Raw genomic sequence first — 24,585 nt, forward strand, 5'->3', positions numbered from 1 at the left:
CAAAGAAAAAGTGGAAAACAGTTAAACATGAGAGGTTTTTGGACAAAGTTTGTGTTTTTTCCATTGTTTAAGCTGCTTCCAGCCAAGAGTGATACCATATATGCCCCATAGCTGCAGAAAAGGCTAACATTGTTATCTTTTTACAAAAAAACAGCTGAACATGAGAGGTTTTTGGATCAATTTTGTGTTCTCCATTCTTTAAGCACCGGTTTGAGCACCGTTTAAGCACCGGCACCGTTTCAAAAGTACCGGTTTGGCACCGGTATCGGATAAAACCTAAACGATACCCATCCCTACTCTCAAGTATGAAAAGTCCGTCTCTGAACCTGCTGTGGCTGCACGTTTCTCACAGTTAAGAATTTTTACTTCTCGCTGTTGCCAAGTCCTTGGTCATCTGATTGTGTCTTTAATATTATAATACAAATTATTTTTAGGCAGTTTTTGGTGTGATTTGCTTCTCGATACATATTAAAACTTTTTCTCTCCAGTGAGTTTCTCATCGTGTAGGTGTACTGTAGCGGCGCATGAGGTAGTCCTCACCTGCTGAAAGTTCTCATTAGCAGAATAAGGTTCATCAACGCCAACTAGGCAATCCATCATCCCGGGGTCAGAAGGACCAGCACGTGGAGGAAAAACCACTTAGATTTAACCTGCAATCTCAAGGCAACGAAACAACTGATCAGTGATGTGCTTCACACCAGACTACAGTAGAAAAGCTCAAAACAAAGTCACTGACACTTATATGAGTTTTCCTACAAAGAAAAGATACTTTTCACTTATGTATATCATTGATTAGAGACTTTGATTATTATTTTTTCATGCTCCACACATGCTTTTGAATGGTGAGTCACAAAATTGTCACCTTGAAGCTATAACAAAGCCAAAGGCTAACAAAGCATGAATAAAGTGGAAAATCCTGAAAACTGAAGGCTCTGCCTCCCATTCTACTTTTAAATACTCTAGGAACAACAAGTAGGCCGGCAGAGCGGGAGTTATTTCATCTAACTGTAAGCCTTGGAGTCAGAAAAAAGTGTAACAGCAGTACAGTAGATAATCTAAAGCAGCCTGATCCCAGGTCATGGAGTTCTTTCCTTATCCTCTCTTCCCTCCGTGGACCTTCCCTCTCTCCAGAGCGGTACAGTACCATCCAAGCTGACTCGTGACACGTTGGCATACGTAACATGTTTCATTTCTCATTTGTTCCCTTTGACGCCAAGACCTCTGGCTTCTCCCATGTGCGTGGAAGGCACGTAGAGGAGCAGTCGATTCCCATACGTTACCTCGGTTTGGTGCTTGGTAGTGTGCCTGACTCTGCAGATTTTTTCCCAAGGCAGTAACTACAGCCCCTCCTGCAGATCAAGGAAATAAAAGAAAGTTAATTTTAATCCCCAAGCGGATTAAGAACCCCATGAGTGATTAAATGAGGCTTCTGTCTCAAAAAGGACAAATTACTGTACCACCTCAGACTTGGGAACCATTTTTACAGTGGTCTGTGCAGAACAAAGTAGATTAGACGTATCTCAGTTTCAGTGATCATTAGTCACGTCAGCAGCATATTTCTGCTGCTTAAAGCTCTGCATGATAGTAGAAGTGGGTTTTGTGTGACGCTGGTCGTGCCTAAGCTGTCTTTTCCCAGGAAATGTAAAGATGTTTACACTTAATCTAGACTAATGAACTAATAATCACAAGAAAATCTATTCAGGACATTTCCAACTTAGTTATACTGAATTATCAGTTGTCACTGATTAAATCAATAGCTTGCATTTGCGCTCCTCAAGTAATACTTCAGAGCACAACAGCAATACGTCTACGTCTTACTGAAGAAACATACAAGCCATGTCTTGTTTTATACTTGGCTTAATGAATGGGAGGCAGTCAGCGTTGTACTTCAGGTTTTTGAATGGTGAAATCCAAAACGTTCCGGCTAATGTGAGAACTGGTGTGTTTTAGAATAGCGATGCATTACGTACAAAACTGAACAAAGGCAATATCAGTTGGAAATATGAAGCAGTATTCAGTAAAGCAGCCAACCCGTCTTAGGAGTAACCCAGGACAGTTTTTTCTCACTGATTTCAGAACTTACACCAAGCTATTGTTCGGTGTCCTACTTCTTAGAATACAGTTGTAAGATTAGCATCAATCTTCTTCATCTAATTTCTGGTAATACAGCAGATCATTTAACAAGTGGTGCTACTGTTGGGTTATTTGTAACGTGGAATTAAGATCAGGACAGAAGAACAGTGTTAATTACACAGAGATCTCTATCTGTGTTCAAACAGTCAAACGGCAACGCTGCGAGATCGTTTGAAACAAGGCAACTTAAGCAACCCTTGATTCTGTCTTTGTTGTCAGTGCTTCAGACGAGCTGGGACTTATCACCCAAGTGATCTGAACTTTGACAACTGAGAAGAAGGTTATTGCACACAGGAGATCTTTACCTTCTGTCAGAACGCTTTTCTAGTGCGCTAACCCAGTGATCGCCAACCTTTTTTGTCCGACAGTGTTTTCACAGACCGGCCTTTAAGGTGTCTCAGATAAATACAAACCAGTACCGGTAAAAAAAAAGAAGATTTATTCATAACACACGAGAAAAGACCCAGGGAAACCAAGTTAAAGCTAAAAACCGATAAAAATCCTGAAAACCATAGATTTCACACCCAAGCCTCAACTCTCACGGCCCGGTACCAAACGACTGATACCGGTCCGTGGCCCCGGGGTTGGGGACCACTGTGCTAAACCATATGAAGGGGAATTGGATCAACAATCCAATAAAACAAATTTGGTAGTGGAAAAAATGAACGTTACAGTCTTACTGTAATACCTTTCTAGGACAGTGTGGGTATCCCTTGTTGTCCACAGATAACTAATCAAAACTGGGCTTCAAACTACATGACGTAGCTCCAAGTACATGTCAAGTACAAGTTCAGCATACATACATTTTCTTTTTCTGGATATGGCTTCATTAACATCAGGAATCATGTGGTCACTCAGCCCAGGGTTTCCCAATAAGTTACAATATTCCTAATGTGGTGTTCACATGAAAGGGCGGGTTTTTGACCTGAGTCACAGAAAGGTCTACCAGCAGCCGAGGAGCTGATTTTACAAACTATAATATCAGAAAAATATCGAGAGGTTAAAAACACGACACAGGCTGAAGTCAACACAACTGCACCAGATAAATAAAACTAAACTGAATGTAGCCAACAGGTAACAAATAGGAACACGGTTAATTCTAATAATTCTTGGAACTGATTGGTCGATAAATTCATTATGTAGAAAAATCAGTAAGTGCTGATTTTGTGATCTCTCGTCTTCAGCATCACCTCCTTTGGTTACCATGGGGATGAACGCCAGCAAGAAGTACATACCTCATAAGCCCCCATTGTTACCAGTTGTGGGTGGTGTTTTTTTCACCAGTCAGTTGCCATGGTGACACCTACTGTAGCAGGAAGAAACCCTCGTATTAGTTTTGGATACTTTGGGAGTCGCTGTTTATCTGCAGCATAGTTTTAGATACTACAGTGTTTCATGAAATTTCCTCTGTATAGATGACATGAAAATTAAAAAATGTTAACACTTGTGATCCAGAACTTGTTGCTGTTACAGATCCTGGGATTATCTTAACTTTAACACAAAGATTTAATTCATCATGGGCTGAAATGCATCAAAAGGAAATGAAATGATTAATATAAAGCTCACAAACCTGCTCATGAAACTTTGAGGAACAACCAGGATGTAATTTATGTTATAACTGATAGTGGAGAGGAAGTGGAATTACAGGCGTTTTACATGTGCTGCAGACTGGATCAACATCATCAAAATAATCACCTGACATTTCTAATTTGCATGAGTGTCAATGTTGAGAAGACAGATTTATACAAACCAAGTGGATGAGACGGTCTTTGTTACTAACCATCATTTTTTTATTATTTCTGTGTGACTCTCGCGTTTGGGGAAATGGACTTTAAAAAAACATAACTAGTAGATTAGTTAACTTCAACATTAAAATGGAACATTAATTGCATCACATCACATAGATCAAAAGACTGAAAGTACTAATAAAATATAAACCTGAGAGATTAATAGATCATACTAATTGTTAGCTGCTACAAATACAAAATTCATACTGATTGCAAACTATCAGTATCCTCTTGCTGAACCTGAAGCATTAATAATATTATTAATAGCATTTTATAACACCACTCAGGACTACGGCTTTAGTAAGTAAGTAAGTAAAGTTTATTTATTAAGCGCTTTTCATAGACAGGTAGTCACAAAGCGCTGCACACAGAGATTAAAATAAACAGTACGATAAATAGCAAAATGCACAATATACACAATATAGAGTTTAAATGTAAATTAAAATATAAAAATGTAAAAAGCATTGGTCAACAGAAAGCTTGTTTAAACAGTAAAGTTTTCAACTGTTTTTTAAAGGATTCCACAGAGTCAACCAAACGTAGTTGTAGAGGTAAACTGCTCCACAGACTGAAAGGCTCCGCCCCCTTTCGTCTTCAGACGTGTTCTGGGAGCAACCAACAAACTCTGAGTCTGTGAGCGGAGACGGCGAGCAGTAGAGTATTTTGTGAGAAGCTTGGATAAATAATCTGGGGCCATTTAGTGCTTTGTACGTTAAAACAATAATTTTAAAACAAATTCTAAAATCTGTTGTGAGCCAATGTAAAGAACATAAAATAGGAGTGATGTGAGCTCGCTTGCTAGAGCGAGTTACAGAGATGATTTATCCAAGCTGGTAAACAGGGAATTACAATAATCTAAACGCGATGACACAAATGTATGGACAATTTTTTCCAGTTCAGCTGAGGAGACCATATGTCGCAGTTTAGAAATGTTCCTTAAATGAAAGAAACAGGAACGAGACAGAGATTTTACGTGTGAGTCAAGGCCCAAAGAAGAGTCAAATATTACTCCAAGATTTCGAATATTTGGCTTAGCAGAAGAACAGAAAGGGGCAAGAACCGGACTGATTTTAGAATATAGATCAGGAGGAGCTATGATCATGGTCTATGTCTTGTTCATGTTTAAAACAAGGTAATTGTTAGAAAGCCAATCAGAGATTTGAGTTAAAGCCTGGACTAGGGTGGACAGCGTATCCAGCTGATGAGGCTTAAAGGACATATACAACTGAATGTCATCGGCATAGAAATGATAAGACAGGTCACTAAAAGACTGAATAATGCCAGCTAAAGGAAGCATATAAAAAGAAAATAATAATGGACCCAAAACTGAACCCTGTGGAACCCCGCGGGCTTTAATTTCCTTAGAATTTAATTGAATTTCCATGTACTTTACGTAAAATTATAGTATTTACAAAGAAACACTCAGCAGTATATAACCTAGCAAGTAACGTTTATTTATTAGTGCTTTTCAGAGCAAGAAATCAGACACTAATAAATACAGAGATCTCAACAAATAAAGAAATAAAGAAATTACTTAATCAAAGCTTGTGCAAGAATGAACACACACACACGAACCTGTGAAACAACCAAACTCAAAGCAGAGCCGGAACGCACACATTAACTTTTAGGGTGCAAAAGAGAGGGTGGCGAGCTGTTTCAGAGTTTTTGGACACACTCTTAGTTTTCAAACGCATGTTTGAACCGTATCTGCAGACCGAGGGCGGGAGTAGGTTGATAATATAGGTTAGGGCGTCACCTCGTAAGGCCGTGAAAGTAAGAACTAAATGCAAATCCAGAATTGAACACATCAGGATTAACAACAAACTGATGAATATTTTTATTTACACTTTGCTTTCTTTCTTCTTTATGTTCTGACTTCTGTTCTTTCCCCATGTTTTGATGATGAATACATGTGAGGAATGTGAATACATGTATGCTCTCTGATGCATATTCAATTTTTTTAATTCTCTTGTAGATGATATTCCAGCCTCAGTCATAATTATATCTCTATGCCTAAATAAATGTAGCCCATTCATTATAAATAACGAACATTATACAATCTCAGATGTTTGTGATGACACCATCAGAAGATGCTGTGTTGGCGCCGTGTTGTGACTTGTGTTGGTGCAGTGGCATTAGTGGCCGTCACTCCCAGCTGCTCCTTTAACATACAGGTTTACTATGGATTATGACATAAGTCATGATGTAAAGCTAACCAGGTACATTTCTGTGGTATAACATCACTGATTTCTTTTTTTACCTGAACCTATCCAGGTAGGCCTTGTTGCCTAAGCACCAATAACGTTTCATGAATTGGTCAGCCTATTTTCAGCTGGTTGCTGGCCTCATAAGAGCAATAAGGATAATAAATAAAGCTACTTCAAGAGAACCATCAAATCCACTTTTTATCAAATTAAATATTCTCAAATTTAAAGATTTGGTCGACCTCAGAACTGCACAAACAATGTACAAAGCAGCAAATAAATCTTTGCCCCACAACATTCAGAACTTGTTCCAAATAAGACCAAATACTCCTGACCTGAGAGGAATCCTTGTGTTCAGCAAGCCAGTAGTAAGGACAAATGTAAAATATCAGAGCATCACAGTCAGAGGAGTGTGTGGAACACCTGAACAGATGAAATCAAGACATCAATACAAAAATTCACACGATTGTTCAAAAAAAATAAATTGCATGAATATAGGAAATCTTCCTCTCAGTGACTGAGTCGTCTCATTGTGTTTATTAAGGTGTTTGTCACATAGATATAAAACAAGCTCAGAGATTGAGCGGCTGTTATAGACAGGGTGATTAGTTTATGTAAACATGTAGTTTGTTGTTGTTCTGGTTTACGTGCTGAAAATGGTTTTTATTTGTGTATGTTCATGTGTTAGACTTGTACATAGTTAACCATGTATGATCAAATAATGTTGAATCCTGGATATGGATTTGTAAGCAATGAGATGTGAAATAAGGGGGTAGGAACAAGAAAAGTGTAAACTTCATCCTACTCATTTTCGAGCACACGCATTCTGTAGACAAAGATATTTACATGAAAACTTGATGATTTTTAAGTTTTGGGTTGTTTTTTTTGTTTGTTTTTTTCTGTTGTTATTTCAATTATATTTGCATGTTCGAAATAAAATTATATCTATATCGATAATTCACAGTAGTGTGGATGGGAAACTGAAACTGTCTCTGTTCTGAGCAGAGCTGCTCGCTGGCTCAGCTTCTCTGCTGTTCTGTTTCAGCGTTGACAGATAACTTAACTCAAGCACAAAACCTCACCTGTAAAATCAGACAGTTGAACCGTGAATGACCTCCCTTCTCCTTTTTATCTCTCTTTCCTCCCCTCACTCTTCCACCCACAGTCTGTGATCTAATATGGATAATAAAGCACTGGAACTGGACTCTGTTAGCCTCCCTATGGAGGAGGTGGTCACGTGTAATGGTGACAGCCAGCCTGCTGCTCAGCCTCAGCTGCAGCAGGAGGTATCCATGCTGACCCACCTGAAGAAGGTTGAGAACCAGATCACCGAGGCACAGCGATTCACCCACCTACCCCGACGCTCAGCTGTTGACCTGGAGTTCATCAACATCTCCTACACCATTCGGGAGGGACCGTGCTGGAGGAGGAGAGGTAACGGACTTCTGAGCATCCTTTATATACAGTTTTCCACTTTAACCAGTTTCTAACTGAGTAAAGATTCTGTGAAAAGGCAAAATCAAGACACGAGACAGTAGATGTGTGGATGGATGAACCCCAAAATAAACCGCATGTATCTAAAAGTGTTCCCAGAGACAGCGAGCTAGCACAATGCTTAAAAAGTCAGGAGACATCACTGTGGATGGACAAGGTGGTGCTTCTTCAAACTAATAATAATGAAATGAAATAATAAGAGTTATTTAATGGATGTCAAAAACAGAAATAAACTTGGACCAACATCAGTATCGGTGAGTTTTCACCCAAGTCAAGTCTGTGTTTGGGGAGGGCTTCAGTCGGTGAACGCTCGGCTCCTGTTTCTCCATTCAGTCATTCAGCTTTTGTCACCGCGCTGTGTTAAATATTTGCTGCCTTCAGGCTTAAAAGGCGCCTCTGACATAAAGTCTTAGGAAATCTGTGGCCTGTGTCTTCTCTGTTTGCAGCGCATTCATGCTGCACAGTACACGGCAGGGTGCACGTTTCACATTTGATACTGGAGATGTGGAAATAACAGTTTTGCAACGCTGACAGAAATAATTAATAAGTTTCAATCTGCACTCAGTCCTTCAGTTTGGGAAGGTTTCTGAATGTGTTGTGTAAGCGTATCAGTCGTGCTGCAGAGGCATCTATATTATTTAATATATAGAAAACACATAGCTGGATTTGGTTGTGTCATGATGGGCTGCTCAGTTGTTTTGTGCATTGTAGTGATACTCAGGTACACAAATCATTGTCCTTGCCTGTCAGCTGATGCACGAGGTGCAGTGCAGTCACGGGTATGTCTCCTCACGTTTTTGATGACACTGGCTCCAACACAGCATGAGGTCTACACTCCACATGTTATGAATGACAATGATTTCCTGTAGTTTTGCAGATTCATTTAAACTGTTGTTATTTTGTTACCAGCGGTGTAGCCTACAATAACACACATCGTGGGAAAATTATGACATATTCACATTTAAAGTGAAAAGTTTAAAGTTTCTCTGCTTTCTGCAGCTGCATCCTTTTTCACTAATATTTCTCTCGTGTGTTTCTTTGTGACTGAATCAGCAGAAGATGAAGCGGTGACACATTCACTGACAGCTTCCAACCCTGATCTCTACTGATTTTCCTTATTTCCCCGTCACACAGAGGAGGCGAGGCTGATTGTTTCTGACACGCCGCCCTCCCCACGATCCACCCTGTTCACACCACCGATCAATCCACACCATACATCGCTCACAGAGACTAACACACAGATGCTGTGGCTATTACTGCATCTACTTTAGTCAGTACAAATAAAAAGTTATGTGCATTTGATTTTCTTGCATGCACTGCCTTAACTTTTAGATCTGATACTGAGTTTATGATTGAATGCAAGATTCGTGAACCAACCTCCCTCAAGAACATTTCCACCACTTTTTAACACTCGTACAAAAGTTTGTTGGTCATTTGTCCAGGCAGGTCGTATCTTAATGCACATCTTTCTTCCTGTCTTATGTTCTACATTCATCAGCTAAGCGCTGTACAAATACAGCCCATTTACCATCAGCTCCTTGAAGCCCTCCTTGTATTTCTAAGCAGCCTCTCTTCACGTGTTTTTTCCATTTGTATCCTTAATCAAACAAGCTGCACATCTTTTCCAGCCAATGAATACAAGTCCTTCTCTCCTTCTTTGGTGTCCAGCCTTACATATAACTGACAGCAGGCCATCGCCTCCCAGTACACCTTACTCACCCCCACCCAGAGAGAGAGAGAGACATCTTCATCCAAAACAAAACAATTCATTTTCTAATCAGTAAGTCAGAGAGTTCATTTTAAGATTGATTATTTGAACTCAAACAGACACAAAACACATGTGTTGTTTAATTAACTTTACTTCTGGGCAATATAAAGAAAAATGCACTCTTTATGACAAGCTTTACAGAACACAGAGATGAGGAATTTTAAGATTACAGATAACAATAACACTGGGGATGTGCTGCTCAGTCAGGGATCGCAAACTCATAACGTCTGTGAAGGTTCTCAGTCATCCAGGTCATCGTAGTCAAAGGAGCTTGCAAAGAAAAGCATCTGGACTTCTTTAAGTTGCTTGAAGACGTTTCACCTTCATCCGAGAAGCTTCTTCAATTCTAAGGTCAAATGGTGGAGAGTCCCAGATATAAACCTAGTGGGAGTGTCCCCCCACAGAGGGACAAAAGGACCCCCTGATGATCCTCTAATCGCCTGAGCCAAGGTGTGAAACTGGGTGTGGGTCCCAATCAGCCAGAGTTTCGGATGAGCTCTTTGTGAAACCTGGCCCCACCTTATCATGCGAATTCCTGAGGTCAGATGGCCCAGGATGTGAGTGGGCGTTAAGGCGTCTGGGAAGGGAACTCAAAACTGGATTATAGATGGCAAACTCATAACCAGAAATCTGTCTGAATAACAAGACAACATCACAGCTTTACTAAGGGAACACGCACTAAAAATGGTGCCGCGGATACTAGAATAAATTAATAAAATTAGAAAGAAACCAAGGTATTATGAAATTCAATTCAGTTTTACTTATACAGCGCCAAATCACAACAACTGTCACCTTAAGACTTGTAAGGTAGACCCTACAACAATACATTCAGAGCAACAATCATATGACCCCCTATGAGCAGCACTTTGGCGACAGTGGGAAGGAAAAACTCCCTTTTAACAGGAAGAAACCTCCAGCAGAACCAGGCTCAGGGAGGGGCGGGGCCATCTGCTGTGATTGGTTGGGGTGAGAGAAGGAAGACACGATAAAGACATGCTGTGGAAGAGAGACAGAGGTTAATAACAGATATGATTCAATGCAGAGAGGTCTGTTAATACATAGTGAGTGGAAATGACTCAAAAACTAGTACAGAGACTCAGAAAGAGAGAGAAACACATATGAAAGCAAAAACACTCAATAATCACTTCAGCCATAAACTAGAAGACATCGAAGAATGTTTTTAAATTATGAGAGACTTGTATAAGGAACCATAAACAACCACCCTCACCGACAGCATAGTTGGTGACATTGACAATGACATGTGATTCTGTACAGTCTACTGTAATATAACAGCTTACTGTCAAAAGCAAGGGCCAGTTTTTACTGCTTATTTGTACAACAGTCTCAGATTCATTAAAACTTGGACCTAAAATTAAGCGCCTTGAGGCAACTGTTACTTTTTAACCAGCTTTGAATTAAGAGAGCAATGTGTTTGAGGCTGTCAGATTGTGTCGTGGGAAAAGCATTTATCAACCTCTCAGAACATGTGACCCCGGTGAATCCAGAGTTGGGAGTGTGGGAAGTTTACTGGGGATCATCAGTCATCACCAGACATGGGCAATAACGCATTACTTGTAATGTGTTACTGTAATCCAATTACTTTACTCGTTACTTGAAAAAAGTAAGGGATTACTATTGCAAAAACGGTAATTAGATTACCGTTACTTTCCCGTAGGAACGCTGCGTTACTGCGTTACTAAAACCGTGATTTTTTTGCAAGACTGTCTCATGACAGTGACGTAAGCGAGTGCGACGTTCGTGACAACAGCTGTGTGCAGATCAACAATGGATCATATATCGAGTGCAGAGAGAGTACGAGCGTGCAGCGTTTAAAGCGTGGAAGTACTGACCTTACTTTGAGTTTGATTCCATAAAAAGTGACAAAAACATTAGTGTCCGTTGTGCGTGGGAAGAAAACTTCTTTTTACAGCGAAAAAACCCCTAAACTTCCAAACAAGCACCGAGTAGCTACGACGTAATGGGAAACTCACAGAGAAACTCGCGGATTCTTCCACTGACCGCAGCACACCTGCACCAGGGTAAACCTCTGCCTACCCCACGCCTGCTTTACAGGTGAAAATAGAGCAACAGGACCGCTAGTCTTTGACTTTATTTATTTTCTGCTGTGTTTTACTTGCATCTATTTGAAAGACTGAGTGTAAACACACAAAATATTTTATTTTATGTGCTGGAATGTGCAGAAAATAGGTTTAAATGTTAAACTAATTTCTTCCAGTCAGAGAATGTTGCAGATAATTAAATTTTTACTTGATGCATAAAGTTAAAAGATTAAAACTAATAAAAACAAGTTTTAAAAAGAGACTTTTCCATTTGATTACATTTTGTATGATGGATTATGCAGAAAAAGTAGAATTGGGCTGAAAGATCTATCACTTTATCACCTATTCAGGTGGTAAATCGTGTTTTTAAAAAGTAACTAAGTAACTAAGTAATTAATTACTTTTGAAAATAAGTAATCAGTAAAGTAACGGGATTACTTTTTTGGGGAAGTAATCAGTAATTAGTTATTGATTACTTTTTCCAAGTAACTTGACCAACACTGGAAGTTTACTGGGGATCATCAGTCATCACCATCCCAGAGTGCAGAGGACATTCATCCACTTTAACCAACCATATTTGTGCTGTAAGTGTTGATGCATCTGCCTGCTGAATTTACTGGTCAGTTTTACTGTCAGACATGTGTTAATATTATTCCACATGAGCCACTTCTACTAGAGAATAATGTGCGACTGTAGCTCTGAAGACATGATGTTATCATGAGTGGAAGGTTGGATATTGAACCTTGTTGTATTAGCTCAAAACATTTCCCCCTGTGCTTACATTTCTTTTAAAGTTTTAAGCAGTTCCTACATGTGTTAAATGATGAACAGAGCAGCAGAAAAATAGGATATGTTAGCTAACTGAACAGTTTCATTTCTTGTCCCTGCTTGCCCCGGGTGTTTAGGGAAAGCAGGGATCATCTCATGCCCAGTAACACAGTGGGGAACACCCCACCAGCTCATATCTCAGTGGAAACCCTTCTGTGCATGTTTAATTGAGGACTCAATATATATTGAGCAGATGCACAGCCACAGTTGCTGTGCATCTGCAAACCACTTTACAACCCACCTCTGCCCCAGGACCGACTTTCATCTGTGTCATATGTGTTCACGGACTCCTGCTCTGTTCGGTGATGGGGGCAGTGTTGAGGTCTTTTATTCCAAGTGGCTTTTTTTGGAACTAGTAGCTCCTATTTAACATGAGTATTTGTATTATGCTTACATAAAGTTTGTTCTTGTGCAGTAATATAATATCACTGCTCATTCCCATGAATACCCTGTCACTTATCTGCAGGTTTCAAAGCCTTATTAAAGTGCCTGTCAGGACGGTTCTGCAGCAGGGAGCTTATAGGGATCATGGGGCCATCGGGGGCAGGGAAGTCCACCCTGATGAACATTCTAGCAGGGTACAGGTGAGCAGACTCTCTGATACACTTATGATGACATAAATGAGGCCTGTGTGATACAAACATAAGGCGTAGTTAATTAGTAAAGTTTGTCTGGGCAGTGAAATGTTTGGTATCTGTCCTTCGTGCTGCTCAGGGAAACAGGGATGAAGGGTCAGATCCTGGTAAATGGGAAACCCAGGGACCTGAGGACCTTCAGGAAAATGTCCTGCTACATCATGCAGGAAGACATGCTGCTGCCACACCTCACTGCCCGGGAGGCCATGATGGTAAACTTCAACTTAGCCTCGGAGCACATTTTTGCACATTCTGAATTTGGCTTTGTGTTTTGTTTTGTAGCTTTTTTTTAGCTTGATTACGTTAATGCAATCTATTTTCTCTTTGCTCAGGTTTCAGCCAACTTAAAGCTGGATGAAACTATGGATGTGAAGAAGGAACTGGTGAGAGCAGTTTATCATGCTCTGTAAACTGAACCAGCCAGTTTACTCATAATGTCCACAAGCAGGATTTTATTACTCACCATCTATTTTGTTATGTAGCACCACATTCTTATTCCTGCCGAGCATTTTCATGTTTTTTCTCCCTGTTTTGCCCAAACAGGCATTTAGATATAAATATAAAGAAGACATTTTTTATTGGTGCTTTGATAATCAGTGAAACTGTGCCTTTCTCTTTTCTCTGTTCAGGTGAACGAGATTCTGACTGCTTTAGGGCTCCTTGACTGCGCCCACACTCGTACCAGCTCACTGTCAGGTGGTCAGTGTAAACGTCTGGCCATCGCCCTCGAACTGGTTAACAATCCTCCAGTCATGTTCTTTGATGAGCCCACCAGGTGAACGGGGAGGAGATGATGTGTTGCCGATTGTATACCTAAATTATATCTTTTTATTATGTGAGATGTGCTTCCATAAAATCACATGTTGATAGTTGACTGCTGGTTCAAAGCAAGTGGAACACCTGGTTTTAAATCGCACCTCTCCCTCTCGTCATGTTTCTTTATATCAAATGCAGCTGCTGCTTGAGACATTTTCAAATACAGATGAAATGTCAGTACTTTCCTTCATCTTTGTGTGCAGACCTGAGCTTCCGACAGTTTTACACAATAGCTTACTAGATTCAGCACCTCAAAAGGTTGCTGCTAGCATTCCAGCTGTTAGTACAATTTTGGTATGCAGTCTTCCAGCCTCTCAGCTAACATTACACATGTTTGTGTTTCGGATTCTTAGATTTTTCTCATATAAACTTTTATCCAGAGAACCATTCGGTGCATTTCAGCAGCTTCAATAACAACAACAATTACAGAAATGTAAGAAAAACACTGATGTTGTAAACAGCAACAAGAGCATTAGCTTTAGTTGTCAAACTATTAGCAGTTAGCTGATAGCAACATGAACCAACATGGTAGCAGCTAGCCGCTATGGCTAACCATTATAGTAACATTTATGTGGGAGCTGCTTCCCTTTAAGGTTTATAGACTCAACTAAATTTAACAGATTAACAATTAAAATCATACAGTTATTTTACTTTATGTATTAATTATGTTATTTTTTACACAGTTTTACAGCCTCTCAACTAACATTACACATGTTTGTGTTTCGGATTCTTAGATTTTTCTCATATAAACTTTTATCCAGAGAACCATTCGGTGCATTTCAGCAGCTTCAATAACTTAGAATTTCAACAATTACAGAAATGTGAGAAAAACACTGATGTTGTAAACAGCAACAAGAGCATTAGCTTTAGCATTAGCAGTTAGCTGATAGCAACATGAACCAAAACCAACATGGTAGCAGCTAGCCACTATGGCTAGCCATTATAGTAACATTTATGTGGGAGCTTTAAGGTTTATAGACTCATCTAAATTTAACAGATTAACAATTAAAATCATACAGTTATTTTATTTTATGTATTAATTATGTTATTTTTTGCACAGTTTTCCAGCCTCTCAACTAACATTACACATGTTTGTGTTTCGGATTCTTAGATTTTTCTCATATAAACTTTTATCCAGAGAACCATTCCGTGCATTTCAGCAGCTTCTATAACTTAGAATTTTAACAATTACAGAAATGTAAGAAAAACACTGATGTTGTAAACAGCAACAAGAGCATTAGCTTTAGCATTAGCATTAGCAGTTAGCTGATAGCAACATGAACCAACATGATAGCAGCTAGCCGCTATAGCTAACCATTATAGTAACATTTATGTCATCTAAATTTAACAAATTAACAATTAAAATCATACAGTTATTTTACTTTATGTATTAATTATGTTATTTTTTTCACAGTTTTTACATAAAGCCACGTTTTTTGGTTGTAGGACGGAGCTTAAACAGTGTACATACTGTATGGTAGTGTATCATTAGTGTGTCCGTTTCCTTTTAAATCTGCAGACAACTGAGAAAACATGTTTCCAAAATTACCAAGCTGATACAATAACGACTGATTTTTTAATAGAAAGATATCATCCTCAAGCTTTCTCATGTTTAGCTAAACTCTTATGTGACAGAGTGAATCTGCAAGTCATTGTGATTTATCTACTCTTCCGTTTCTTTTAGACCGGTATTCATGGATCTTGTCTCTGTGTTTTAAGTGGCTTAGACAGCGTGTCATGCTACCAGGTGGTGTCCCTAATGCGTTCTCTGGCACAGGGCGGGCGTACCATCATCTGCACTATTCACCAGCCCAGTGCCAAACTGTTTGAGATGTTTGACAAGGTGTGTATCTGCCAATGAAGGAGGAAATAATGGACGCTGTATTTTGAAACCTCAGCGTATTGTTTTGGCTGCCACCATGTTGGTATCTGGAGCCAAGTGTCTGAGAACCAGTGGGTGATATCATCCATAGCTATCTCCATCTTTTAATCTACACCACTGCCATGTAAAGAAAAATAAGTTGCAGTTCTGTAAGCTTCTGTAGAGGCTGCTTTTTGTCAAACCTGAATGTTTTTGCTCCACAGCTTTACATCCTCAGTCAGGGACAGTGCATCTACAAAGGCACCGTCCCTTACCTCATACCCTATCTGAAGACGCTCGGCCTCTACTGTCCTACCTACCACAACCCTGCAGACTTCAGTATGTTCACCTTACAGTACCTGTTATTGCTACTTCATGTTCCCCAACTTTTCTGCATGATAGCAGCATTTCCAGAGAGCTAATTCTGTTCACGTCTTTCTGCTTTTGCTTGTGATTCAGTCATTGAAGTGGCATCAGGAGAGTATGGAGACATGAACCCGGTGCTGTTTGAAGCAGTCCAAGGTGGAATGTGTGCTTTAGAGGAGAAGAATCAATCAGTCTGTGCAACAATCTGCCCCGTTGTAAGTAACAGATGCTATTCCACACGTGGGAGAGTGTGCTGCAGAGAAGTGACAGCAGCATCGAGCAAGGAAGAAACTTGCTAGGACATATTGCCCTGCCAAGACGACCGCTATAGAGTCTCTGTACGCTCTTCTTGTCAATCGTTTTGTTTTATTGATTTATTTTATTACTCACAGTATTATCAGTGAGGGTATTTTGCTGGAGCAGACAGCCAAGAGTGCCTTCAGACTCTTGGGGGGGCTCCTGAAGGCTGAAAGGCAGCAACCACCAGTGGGGAGTGGCATGGAGGTGCTATAACAATCTAGAAGACAGATTCCCGCTGCCCAGATCATAAATAAAATTAGCCTGATGTACAAGTCCCTGATCTCTTCCACCCAGTCCTCCACAGCAGAACCACATGCTCCACTAAAGGTTGCTCCATACAACCAGAGAATAAAAGTGCCGCTTGTTCAGGAAGGAGAGGATTATTTGCAACAGAGTAGTGATGGGATTTCCGGCTCTTTTTAGAGAACCGACTCTTTCGGCTCCGAGCCGGCTCTTCGGGTTGTTTTGTTGCTTTAATTTATTTATTATTAACAATAATATAAAATTATGCACAAAAGGAATTACTAATGTAAAAAAAAAGTGGTTTTATTTATATATGTTTATATATAAATATATGCGGTGGCCCCTAGAGACAAAACACGTACAAACTCCAAAACACATTTCTAGCTTTAACTGAACTTCAAAACAGCTACCCTGATCACTTAAATTACACAACTGAAAGCATATGTGTAGTGTTTGTGTATTTATACACAAGCACTCATATACATTCAAATAATTTAAAATATGTTCATTTACCTGTTACTACCACACACCAAATCCAGTCGTTGGTACTTGCTGGCTTGTGTAGCCACGAGGTAACAAAAGCTCAACACTGCCCCCTAGCATCCTGGAGCACTTCTGTTGTGTTTGTACGTGTTTTGGAGTTTTTACGTGCTTTGTCTGTAGGGGCCACCGTAAATATACTTTTATTTATTCACTCCACATAAAATGTAATAAATAAATCATATAATACAAAAATCAACTATTCACAGTTCAACTTTTAACTATTTAAATTTTCAGCTTTTTCCTTTTAAACAAATTTAAAGTGAAACAACACAAAACACTGCAAACCACAACACAATTAAATATAAATTAAAATATGAAAACAAAAAGAAGATGCACATTCTCTGTCATATGGACCTGCATGAATAAACTTTCTGAATCCTTTATCATCTGCAACTGAAAATAGTTGTGGATGATTACTATACCTTTCTAATGTGATGTTGTTGTCCCTGGCTCTTTCTCTCTCTCTCCCTCCCGCTCTGTTCCTGTGCTACTGAGTGTAACTACCGCCCCTCCCCCCTCTGCTCAGCGTAAAGCACAAGGCTCGCATGCTGAGTGAAGCGGGAAAAGGGCGAGAGAGAGAGAGAAAGAAAAAAAACCCCACGGCTCATGATAAGGAGCCGGCTCTAAGAGCCGTTTCGTTCGTGACTGACACATCACTACAACAGAGTTTAAAGAACCATGTTGACCATTATCTGAGTGGGATGCATTAGGTGCAGTTTGCTCCTGCAGTACCTGTTCCTAGAGCTTCGTGGTCATGACTGAAACGAGGGTGATTCAGTGCAGTAATCACAAGTACTTCTTCTCCAGGATGACCAGAAAACATGCAGCACCAATGCTCAGCAGATCTCTCAGTGTTTGTACTGCTGTTTTAAAATTACATTTAAAATGAAATCAAACTCCTCTGAACCATTGCTGTGCCCTGCCAACCACAAGAATGTGGCCCCGCCCCACTGCATCAAGGCATTCGCCATTTAGTCTTAGATTGATTTACAGTCCTCTCACATTAACAGTTTAGCTTAGCTGTGTCCATTTCTGTTTCTCTGGATGATTGTGTTGCTACCTAAACTCAGAACCAAAGCAGGAAACAATTACCCAAACTGAGACCTGTCATACTAGAAAAATAAGGGCTGGCAGGAAATGGGTAGATCTTAGCTAACTATAAAAACCAAGAACTACCAAAGCCTGCAGAGACCTCAAAAGTCCCAACAGAAGAACACAGTGTTCAGCTGATATGGTCCTATGGCCTGTCTGCCATAGGGCAGGAAGCAGGGTACACTCAGTGAGACAGACAACCATTTACGCCTGTGGACAACCTAGAATCACCAGTTTAACCTAATTCCAGCAACTGTACCTGGAGAGAGTCCACAGAGACACAAGGAGAACATGCAAACTGCCCACAGGAAGGCCAGACAGTGGATTCAGACTCGGGACCTTCTTGTTGTGAGACGACAGTGCTAATCACCAGGCCACTATGCTAGTTGTGTCAATAAAGACAAACTGACAGCAGGAAGTAGAACCAATATGTTCTGGCAATACCAGAAACCCATAAAAATGGTCTGTTGCTCTATTTTTACCCAGTTGATTCAGCTCTGACTGCAGGATGCTTTGTGTTGAGTTGACGATGATCATTTCTTCCATTTTTCCAGGATGCCAGGCACATAGAAAGCCACACTTTTGCCACAAGTACGCTAACACAGTTCTGCATCCTCTTCAAGAGAACCTTCATAACTGTATGTCGAGACCAGGTGGGTGGAAGCATCGCTTCAATAATCACAGCTGTCACAGATCAGATGTGCTCTTACCTGAAACGAGCCTGATCGTGGATGTTTTCTCCGCTGTCGTCCGTTCTCAGGTTTTGACCCACCTCAGAGTGATATCCCACATCTGCATAGGTGTGTTAATAGGTTTGCTCTATCTCAACATTGGCAATGATGCCAGCAGGGTGTTTAACAACACTGGATTTCTCTTCTTCTCTATGCTCTTCCTCATGTTTGGAGCACTCATGCCTACTGTGTTGACCTGTGAGTATGATCCAGAGGTTATGGACTTCCTCCCCTGTTGATACTATTATGATAAATCTCATAAATGTATGTAAACATTTTGGGCTTTTGGCAGTTCCTCTCGAGATGTCTGTATTCCTGAGGGAGCATCTGAACTACTGGTACAGCCTGAAAGCCTACTACCTGGCCAAGACCATGGCTGATATTCCCTTCCAGGTGAGCTGGCAGTGCTGTGATTGGATTGGTGGGTTTACTCACTGAGGGCCTGAGTGCTGACAAACAGCAAAATATATCCACTTAGCTTCACAACACTGCACTCTAGTGTTAGCAGATGGTGCTTGCAGGTTGTAGGAGCAGATTGGTTTGCCATTATTGTTGGGTCTCATCATGTCAAAGAAGTCACCCAAGTGTCTGTTATTGGTTACACTGTAGCGGCAGATTCAAATGTTCTCAGATGTAATGCGTGGGCGTTATCATGGACTGAAATGGAAACAAGGTAAACGTCACAATTCAATTCAATTCAATTTTATTTATATAGCGCCAAATCACAACAAAAGTCGCCTCAAGGCGCTTCATAGATACAGAGAAAAACCCAACAATCATATGACCCCCTATGAGCAAGCACTTTGGCGACAGTGGGAAGGAAAAACTCCCTTTTAACAGGAAGAAACCTCCAGCAGAACCAGGCTCAGGGAGGGGCGGGGCCAACTGCTGTGATTGGTTGGGGTGAGAGAAGGAAGACAGGACAAAGACATGCTGTGGAAGAGAGACAGAGGTTAATAACAGATATGATTCAATGCAGAGAGGTCTATTAACCCTTTAAAACCGGTCAGAGCAGCACGCTCTGTTTTGCGTAACTATTTTTAAATCCCGGTAGCTCTGCAACCACGTGAGCTAGCGCAATCATTTTTTTTGCATATGAAACCTGAGGAGTTGTACTTACATCTTATGCCATCAGCTTGATCTAGGTCACAGTTTCCTTCCACATATAGATTTGCAAAAACTGCATAAAAAGCGCTTGCAGCAACAAAAACATAATATTCCAGAAACACGCTTTGCCGATCCGATCAGCTGTTCATAACACTTCCTACATTGGATTAGACGTCAGCGCGAACTATCGCATGTCCGCCATGACCTGCCCGAAACCAGAAGTGACGTCATTTTCGCGGAAATGTAGTTTTTTACCGTCCCGGCCTCAATGAGCCTATACTGGTGTTTTTAAAAGTTATGTTTGACTTTATGACTTTCTGTGTCGTTTCTGGGATGCTTAGGACTCATATTGCACTGCTGGAAATAGTTTATTTTGATGCATATGCTGCTTTTTTGCAAATTTGCATTATAATATTTATTTTCGTTTTTCCTGCAGTGTATAAAAATTGGTGTATTTCAAAAATAAAACTATGAAGGCACTCAAAATAAATTTCCTGTGGTGGGAAACTATTTTGTGCAACTTTTTTGTATTTACAGTTTTGAGGGATAAGCCTCTTAAATTTCTCTAACTAGAAATATATGTTAAAAAAACAAAAACGATTTTCAATTTATTTGTAGTTTATTGCACTTTTTTGCAATTTATGTAGTTACTATGCACTTAATGCATATATATTATTAAAATCTAGGCTGTAATGGTTGTATTGATGTATAGCAACTTGAAATGCTCCCAAAAATGGCTCCACAGCATGTAAAAATATAATATAAGCTCTGGCGGACTTGGTTCTATGGTAGGTCTTAAAGGGTTAACACATAGTGAGTGAGACAGTGATTTGGAAAGCTACTTTTGATCCTGCTGACCATCATTGTCATTGAGTACAACCTTAATTTGTATGAAATCCATCAACATTTATATCTATTAAATAAACCATTGTGCAGCACTCCAGTCATCGTGATTGGCTGGCACGGGAGCTGAGGGCTCTGTGTTTGGATGCGACTGTAGCTGCAGCACACTGTGACAGGGTGTCCTTGCTGTTCCTCTACTAAACATCAGTTAATGAACGTGTTATTTTAGGTGATCTGCCCCATCATGTACTGCAGCATAGTGTACTGGATGACAGAGCAGCCTCCTGAGGCAAGTCGCTACCTGCTCTTCATAGCCCTGTCCACCTGCACTGCCCTGGTAGCCCAGTCGCTTGGGCTGTTGGTTGGCGCTGCCTCCACCTCACTGCAGGTAGTGCACGTTTGCATTGTTTAATACACATTTTCTTGGCTGATATGTAACACGATGTATATCCTCTACACCTCCCAGGTAGCCACATTTGTAGGGCCTGTTACAGCTGTGCCTGTGCTGCTGTTCTCTGGATTCTTTGTCAACTTTGACACCATCCCCAAGTATCTGCAGTGGAGCTCCTATGTGTCCTACGTCAGGTGGGTGGCGCTGGGAGGAACATCACAGCTGCAGGTTCAGTCGGGTCCACGGGGTTTTGAGGAAGGACACATTGCTTTCCTGTCTGTACACCATCACAGCACATTTTACATCAAGCATTTAAGAAAAGATTGAAGTGCAGACTTTCAGCTTGAGTCATAAAATTACAAAACTATGTTTTCTTGCCCCAAAGATTATGAAGTTAACAGTGTTTGAGTTTGCTGCCAAAACCTGGAAGACTTGGTATCTTAAGTGTTTTGCTTAATTTGGTCACTTTCAGACGTTCATGTTAACTTAAGACGAGGATGTCAATCTCATGGATAAAAAACACACTCATAAAAATATAAACAATCTGCAACACAAAGCTGCTGCAGAATCGAGTGAAGCACCGGCTGCTGCCCTGCAGCACAAAATGCTTGAGCCTGCTGTAATAAGTGGAGATTAGTGGACAAATAACTAACGGTGAAACACTGTTAACACATTTACACCTGGTTCTGTGCAGAGTCATGGTGACTCTGTGTTTGTGCTTTTTGATTATTAATGTGCTTCGTTTCAGTTTCTGGTTATGTTTCAGTGATTTCTAGCTCTCAGGTTTTGTTCCTGTGCCTCCCGTGTTTAGTGTGTCGTGTCTCTAGTGTAGGTTTGGTTCTGTTTCCCATGTTTCTGCCTCTGTTCCTTATGTTCTGTCAGTCTGCATCTCTGGTTTCCTGTTTTATTGTGATAGTTCCGTCCCGTGTGAGTCTATTCTGTTTTGCTTCCTCTGTCTCGTCGTGTCTGATTAGGTTCAGCTGTGTCTTTCTTCTGTCGTGTATTTCCCTCATTACCCTCTGTGTATGGCTGTATCCCAATTCAGGGTCTGCAGCCTTAAAGGCCGCATTTTAAGGCCGATTACGTCACAGCGACGCGACGAAGGCTGTCACAATTCGAAGGCTGCTCGAAATGCGGCCCTCAAATGCATCCTTCATTTCCCTGAATTTTAAGGACGTGGCGGTGTAGACTTCATGGCCCAACATATCCCAGAATGCATAGCATGGTGGTGGGTGTGGATAATTTTGCCGAAAAAAAAACGGCGGATGAGGGGCGCCCGAAGAGTAACTTAGTAAACTAAGTACTGAATATGATGTCACTTATTTATGTGCAAATGTTTAATAACGAAGAACATTAAAACATTCCTGTTGGCCACATGTCGACAAAGTCATGTGACATTAGTGACGTTTGTACTAACTTGGTTTTAAAGCCTTTACTTTAAAATATACGCCGTTCAATAGCTGAGCTTAATCAGAGAATGATCAAAGCTCATGTAGAAACAAACAAATGAACAAAAGATTTTCTCCTTCATTTCTGTCAAACAAAGCTGTATGAAACGTTTCCAGCTGTTAGTATCATGGTTGCTAGGCAACCTGGGCAGCGCGATGGAGGCTAGACCGTCCCATTTCACAAGCCTCGCACTTCCGGCCTTAGCGGTCTTTGAGTACGCGGCCCTTGAGGATCGTTGAGGCTGCGGGATACAGCCAATGTTTATGTGTGTTCTGCTTTCTTACCCATCGGTTCGTCTGCTTATCATCCACTGCTAACCTCCCATGTCTCAGGTATTCATTATTTCCTGGTATTCCTGGTTTTTGTGTATTTTGTTTTCCCGGTTTAGGTTTTTGTGATTAGTTTCTCATTTATCTGTTTTTTTTTGTATTTGGTTCATGTTCTGTTTTTCGGCCTCAATAAAAGGCACGCCATTTGTTAAAATCCAGTTCCGTTTCCACGTTTCGTGCATTTGGGTCCACTACTTTCCACTCCACAGGGTCTACCTGCGCTGACACTGACACTTAGATGTATCTGACTGATCCTTTCAAGCATTTTTTATCCAAAAGTTATTCATAGGATGCTAACTATTTGTAAGATGCACTCAAATCCTCGATGGCTGGGCCTGATTACCAAAGTCATCAGCATGTTTTACAGAAACAGTAAGCAACATTTGAGCTGTTGTGACTGGGCTGCTTACAGATAAGACTTTGTCTCTCTCGTAGGTATGGCTTTGAAGGGGTCCTCCTGTCTATCTATGGGATGAACCGCACAGAGCTGGAGTGTCCAGGGCCGGTGTGTAAGTTCCAACAGCCTGAAGAGGTTCTGCAGCTGCTCAATGTGGAGGATGCAAAGCTCTATGTCGATTTTATTGTCCTGGGAAGTTTCTTCATCATCCTACGTCTGGCTACTTACCTTGTCCTCCGCTACAAGGTCAAGTCAGAGCGATAGATTCTCTTCAGCTCATCTCCAAAACACACGACCCCCCCTCGACTCTGGACTCTTTCCTGTGCAGAGAGAACCTGTCACGTCATGTAGGAGTTTGTTTCATTTCATTTTACATGTTGCTGCTAAGTGGACAGAACAAATTCTGGTTGTGTTCTCCTGCCAGCTGGTGACAGTCCTTTAAACCACTATACAGCTGTTTTACCTCATCAAGAACTAATGTGTGCACAAAGACTGAGCCACATTCAGCTACACGTGCTGTACGTTTTATAACTTAGAGAAGTTTTTAGAGCCAAGCAGACGGGACGCAGGAGCAGAACTGACATCTTGCTTTAGTCCACACTGTGCTGCTGCTCTGGCAGAGTATATCTCTGGTCCAGGATACTCACCCCTTACGAAATTCAAATGCAAAAAGAGTGTTTACTTTTGTAAGCCAAAAAAAATTAAGTTGCACTAAAGATGTTTGATAATGTGCCTGAAAGAGTGAAAAAGCAACAATCACGGCGTCTTTGTATCACTGAAAGAGCGAGTGGATTTGGGCCGTAGCCCTAAAACAGGGGCAGGCAACTCCAGGCCTCGAGGGCCGGTGTCCTGCAGGTTTTAAATGTGTCCTTGATCCAACACAGCTGATTCAAATGGCTAAATTACCTCCTCAACATGTCTTGAAGTTCTCTAGAGGTCTGGTAACGAACTAATCATGTGATCCAGGTGTGTTGACCCAGGGTGAGATCTAAAACCTGCAGGACACCGGCCCTCGAGGCCTGGAGTTGCCTACCCCTGCCCTAAAAACATTAACTTCTCAAAGCTGTGGTTTTTATCATATTGATAGTTGTAAATTGAGCTTTGCTATGATCGCCTGAAGAAATTTTATATTTTTTGTACTTTCACATAATCATGAATCTAAATAAATCTGTTAGTGATGATCACGAGGACAAGCCTTAATCATATTC

General features: G+C 40.7%; 1 protein-coding gene across 3 annotated transcripts; it reads left to right on the forward strand.

Moving 5' to 3' along the window:
• The first annotated feature begins 7,302 nt into the window (after positions 1–7,302).
• On the forward strand, positions 7,303–23,641 carry LOC102796378 (ATP-binding cassette sub-family G member 4-like). Of its 3 annotated transcripts, XM_087844990.1 has the most exons (15): positions 7,303–7,558; positions 12,741–12,858; positions 12,989–13,121; positions 13,242–13,292; positions 13,539–13,684; positions 15,445–15,568; positions 15,811–15,925; positions 16,046–16,192; positions 18,305–18,308; positions 18,693–18,783; positions 18,891–19,059; positions 19,154–19,254; positions 21,041–21,199; positions 21,278–21,396; positions 23,416–23,641. In XM_087844990.1, exons 1-15 carry the CDS (start codon positions 7,303–7,305, stop codon positions 23,639–23,641), a joined length of 1,959 nt encoding a protein of 652 aa, XP_087701116.1. The 3 variants fall into 3 exon arrangements, with proteins under 3 accessions (XP_087701116.1, XP_087701100.1, XP_087701106.1); XM_087844974.1 differs by lacking the exon at positions 18,305–18,308 and having other exon boundaries at positions 16,046–16,202; XM_087844980.1 differs by lacking the exon at positions 18,305–18,308 and having other exon boundaries at positions 16,046–16,167; positions 18,685–18,783.
• Positions 23,642–24,585: the final 944 nt, after the last annotated feature.

Source organism: Neolamprologus brichardi, chromosome 1, assembly GCF_056152115.1.
Source record: "Neolamprologus brichardi isolate AB-2024 chromosome 1, ASM5615211v1, whole genome shotgun sequence".
NCBI lineage: Eukaryota > Metazoa > Chordata > Actinopteri > Cichliformes > Cichlidae > Neolamprologus > Neolamprologus brichardi.

What these genes read in the sequence shown, in the direction of transcription:
- LOC102796378 (XM_087844974.1), top strand. Translation starts at nt 7,303, where the DNA reads ATGGATAATAAAGCACTGGAACTGGACTCTGTTAGCCTCCCTATGGAG. An exon ending in TAACTGTATGTCGAGACCAG is followed by an intron (nt 18,784 to 18,890) that starts GTGGGTGGAAGC and finishes GTCCGTTCTCAG; the next exon opens with GTTTTGACCCACCTCAGAGT. An exon ending in TCCTATGTGTCCTACGTCAG is followed by an intron (nt 21,397 to 23,415) that starts GTGGGTGGCGCT and finishes TCTCTCTCGTAG; the next exon opens with GTATGGCTTTGAAGGGGTCC.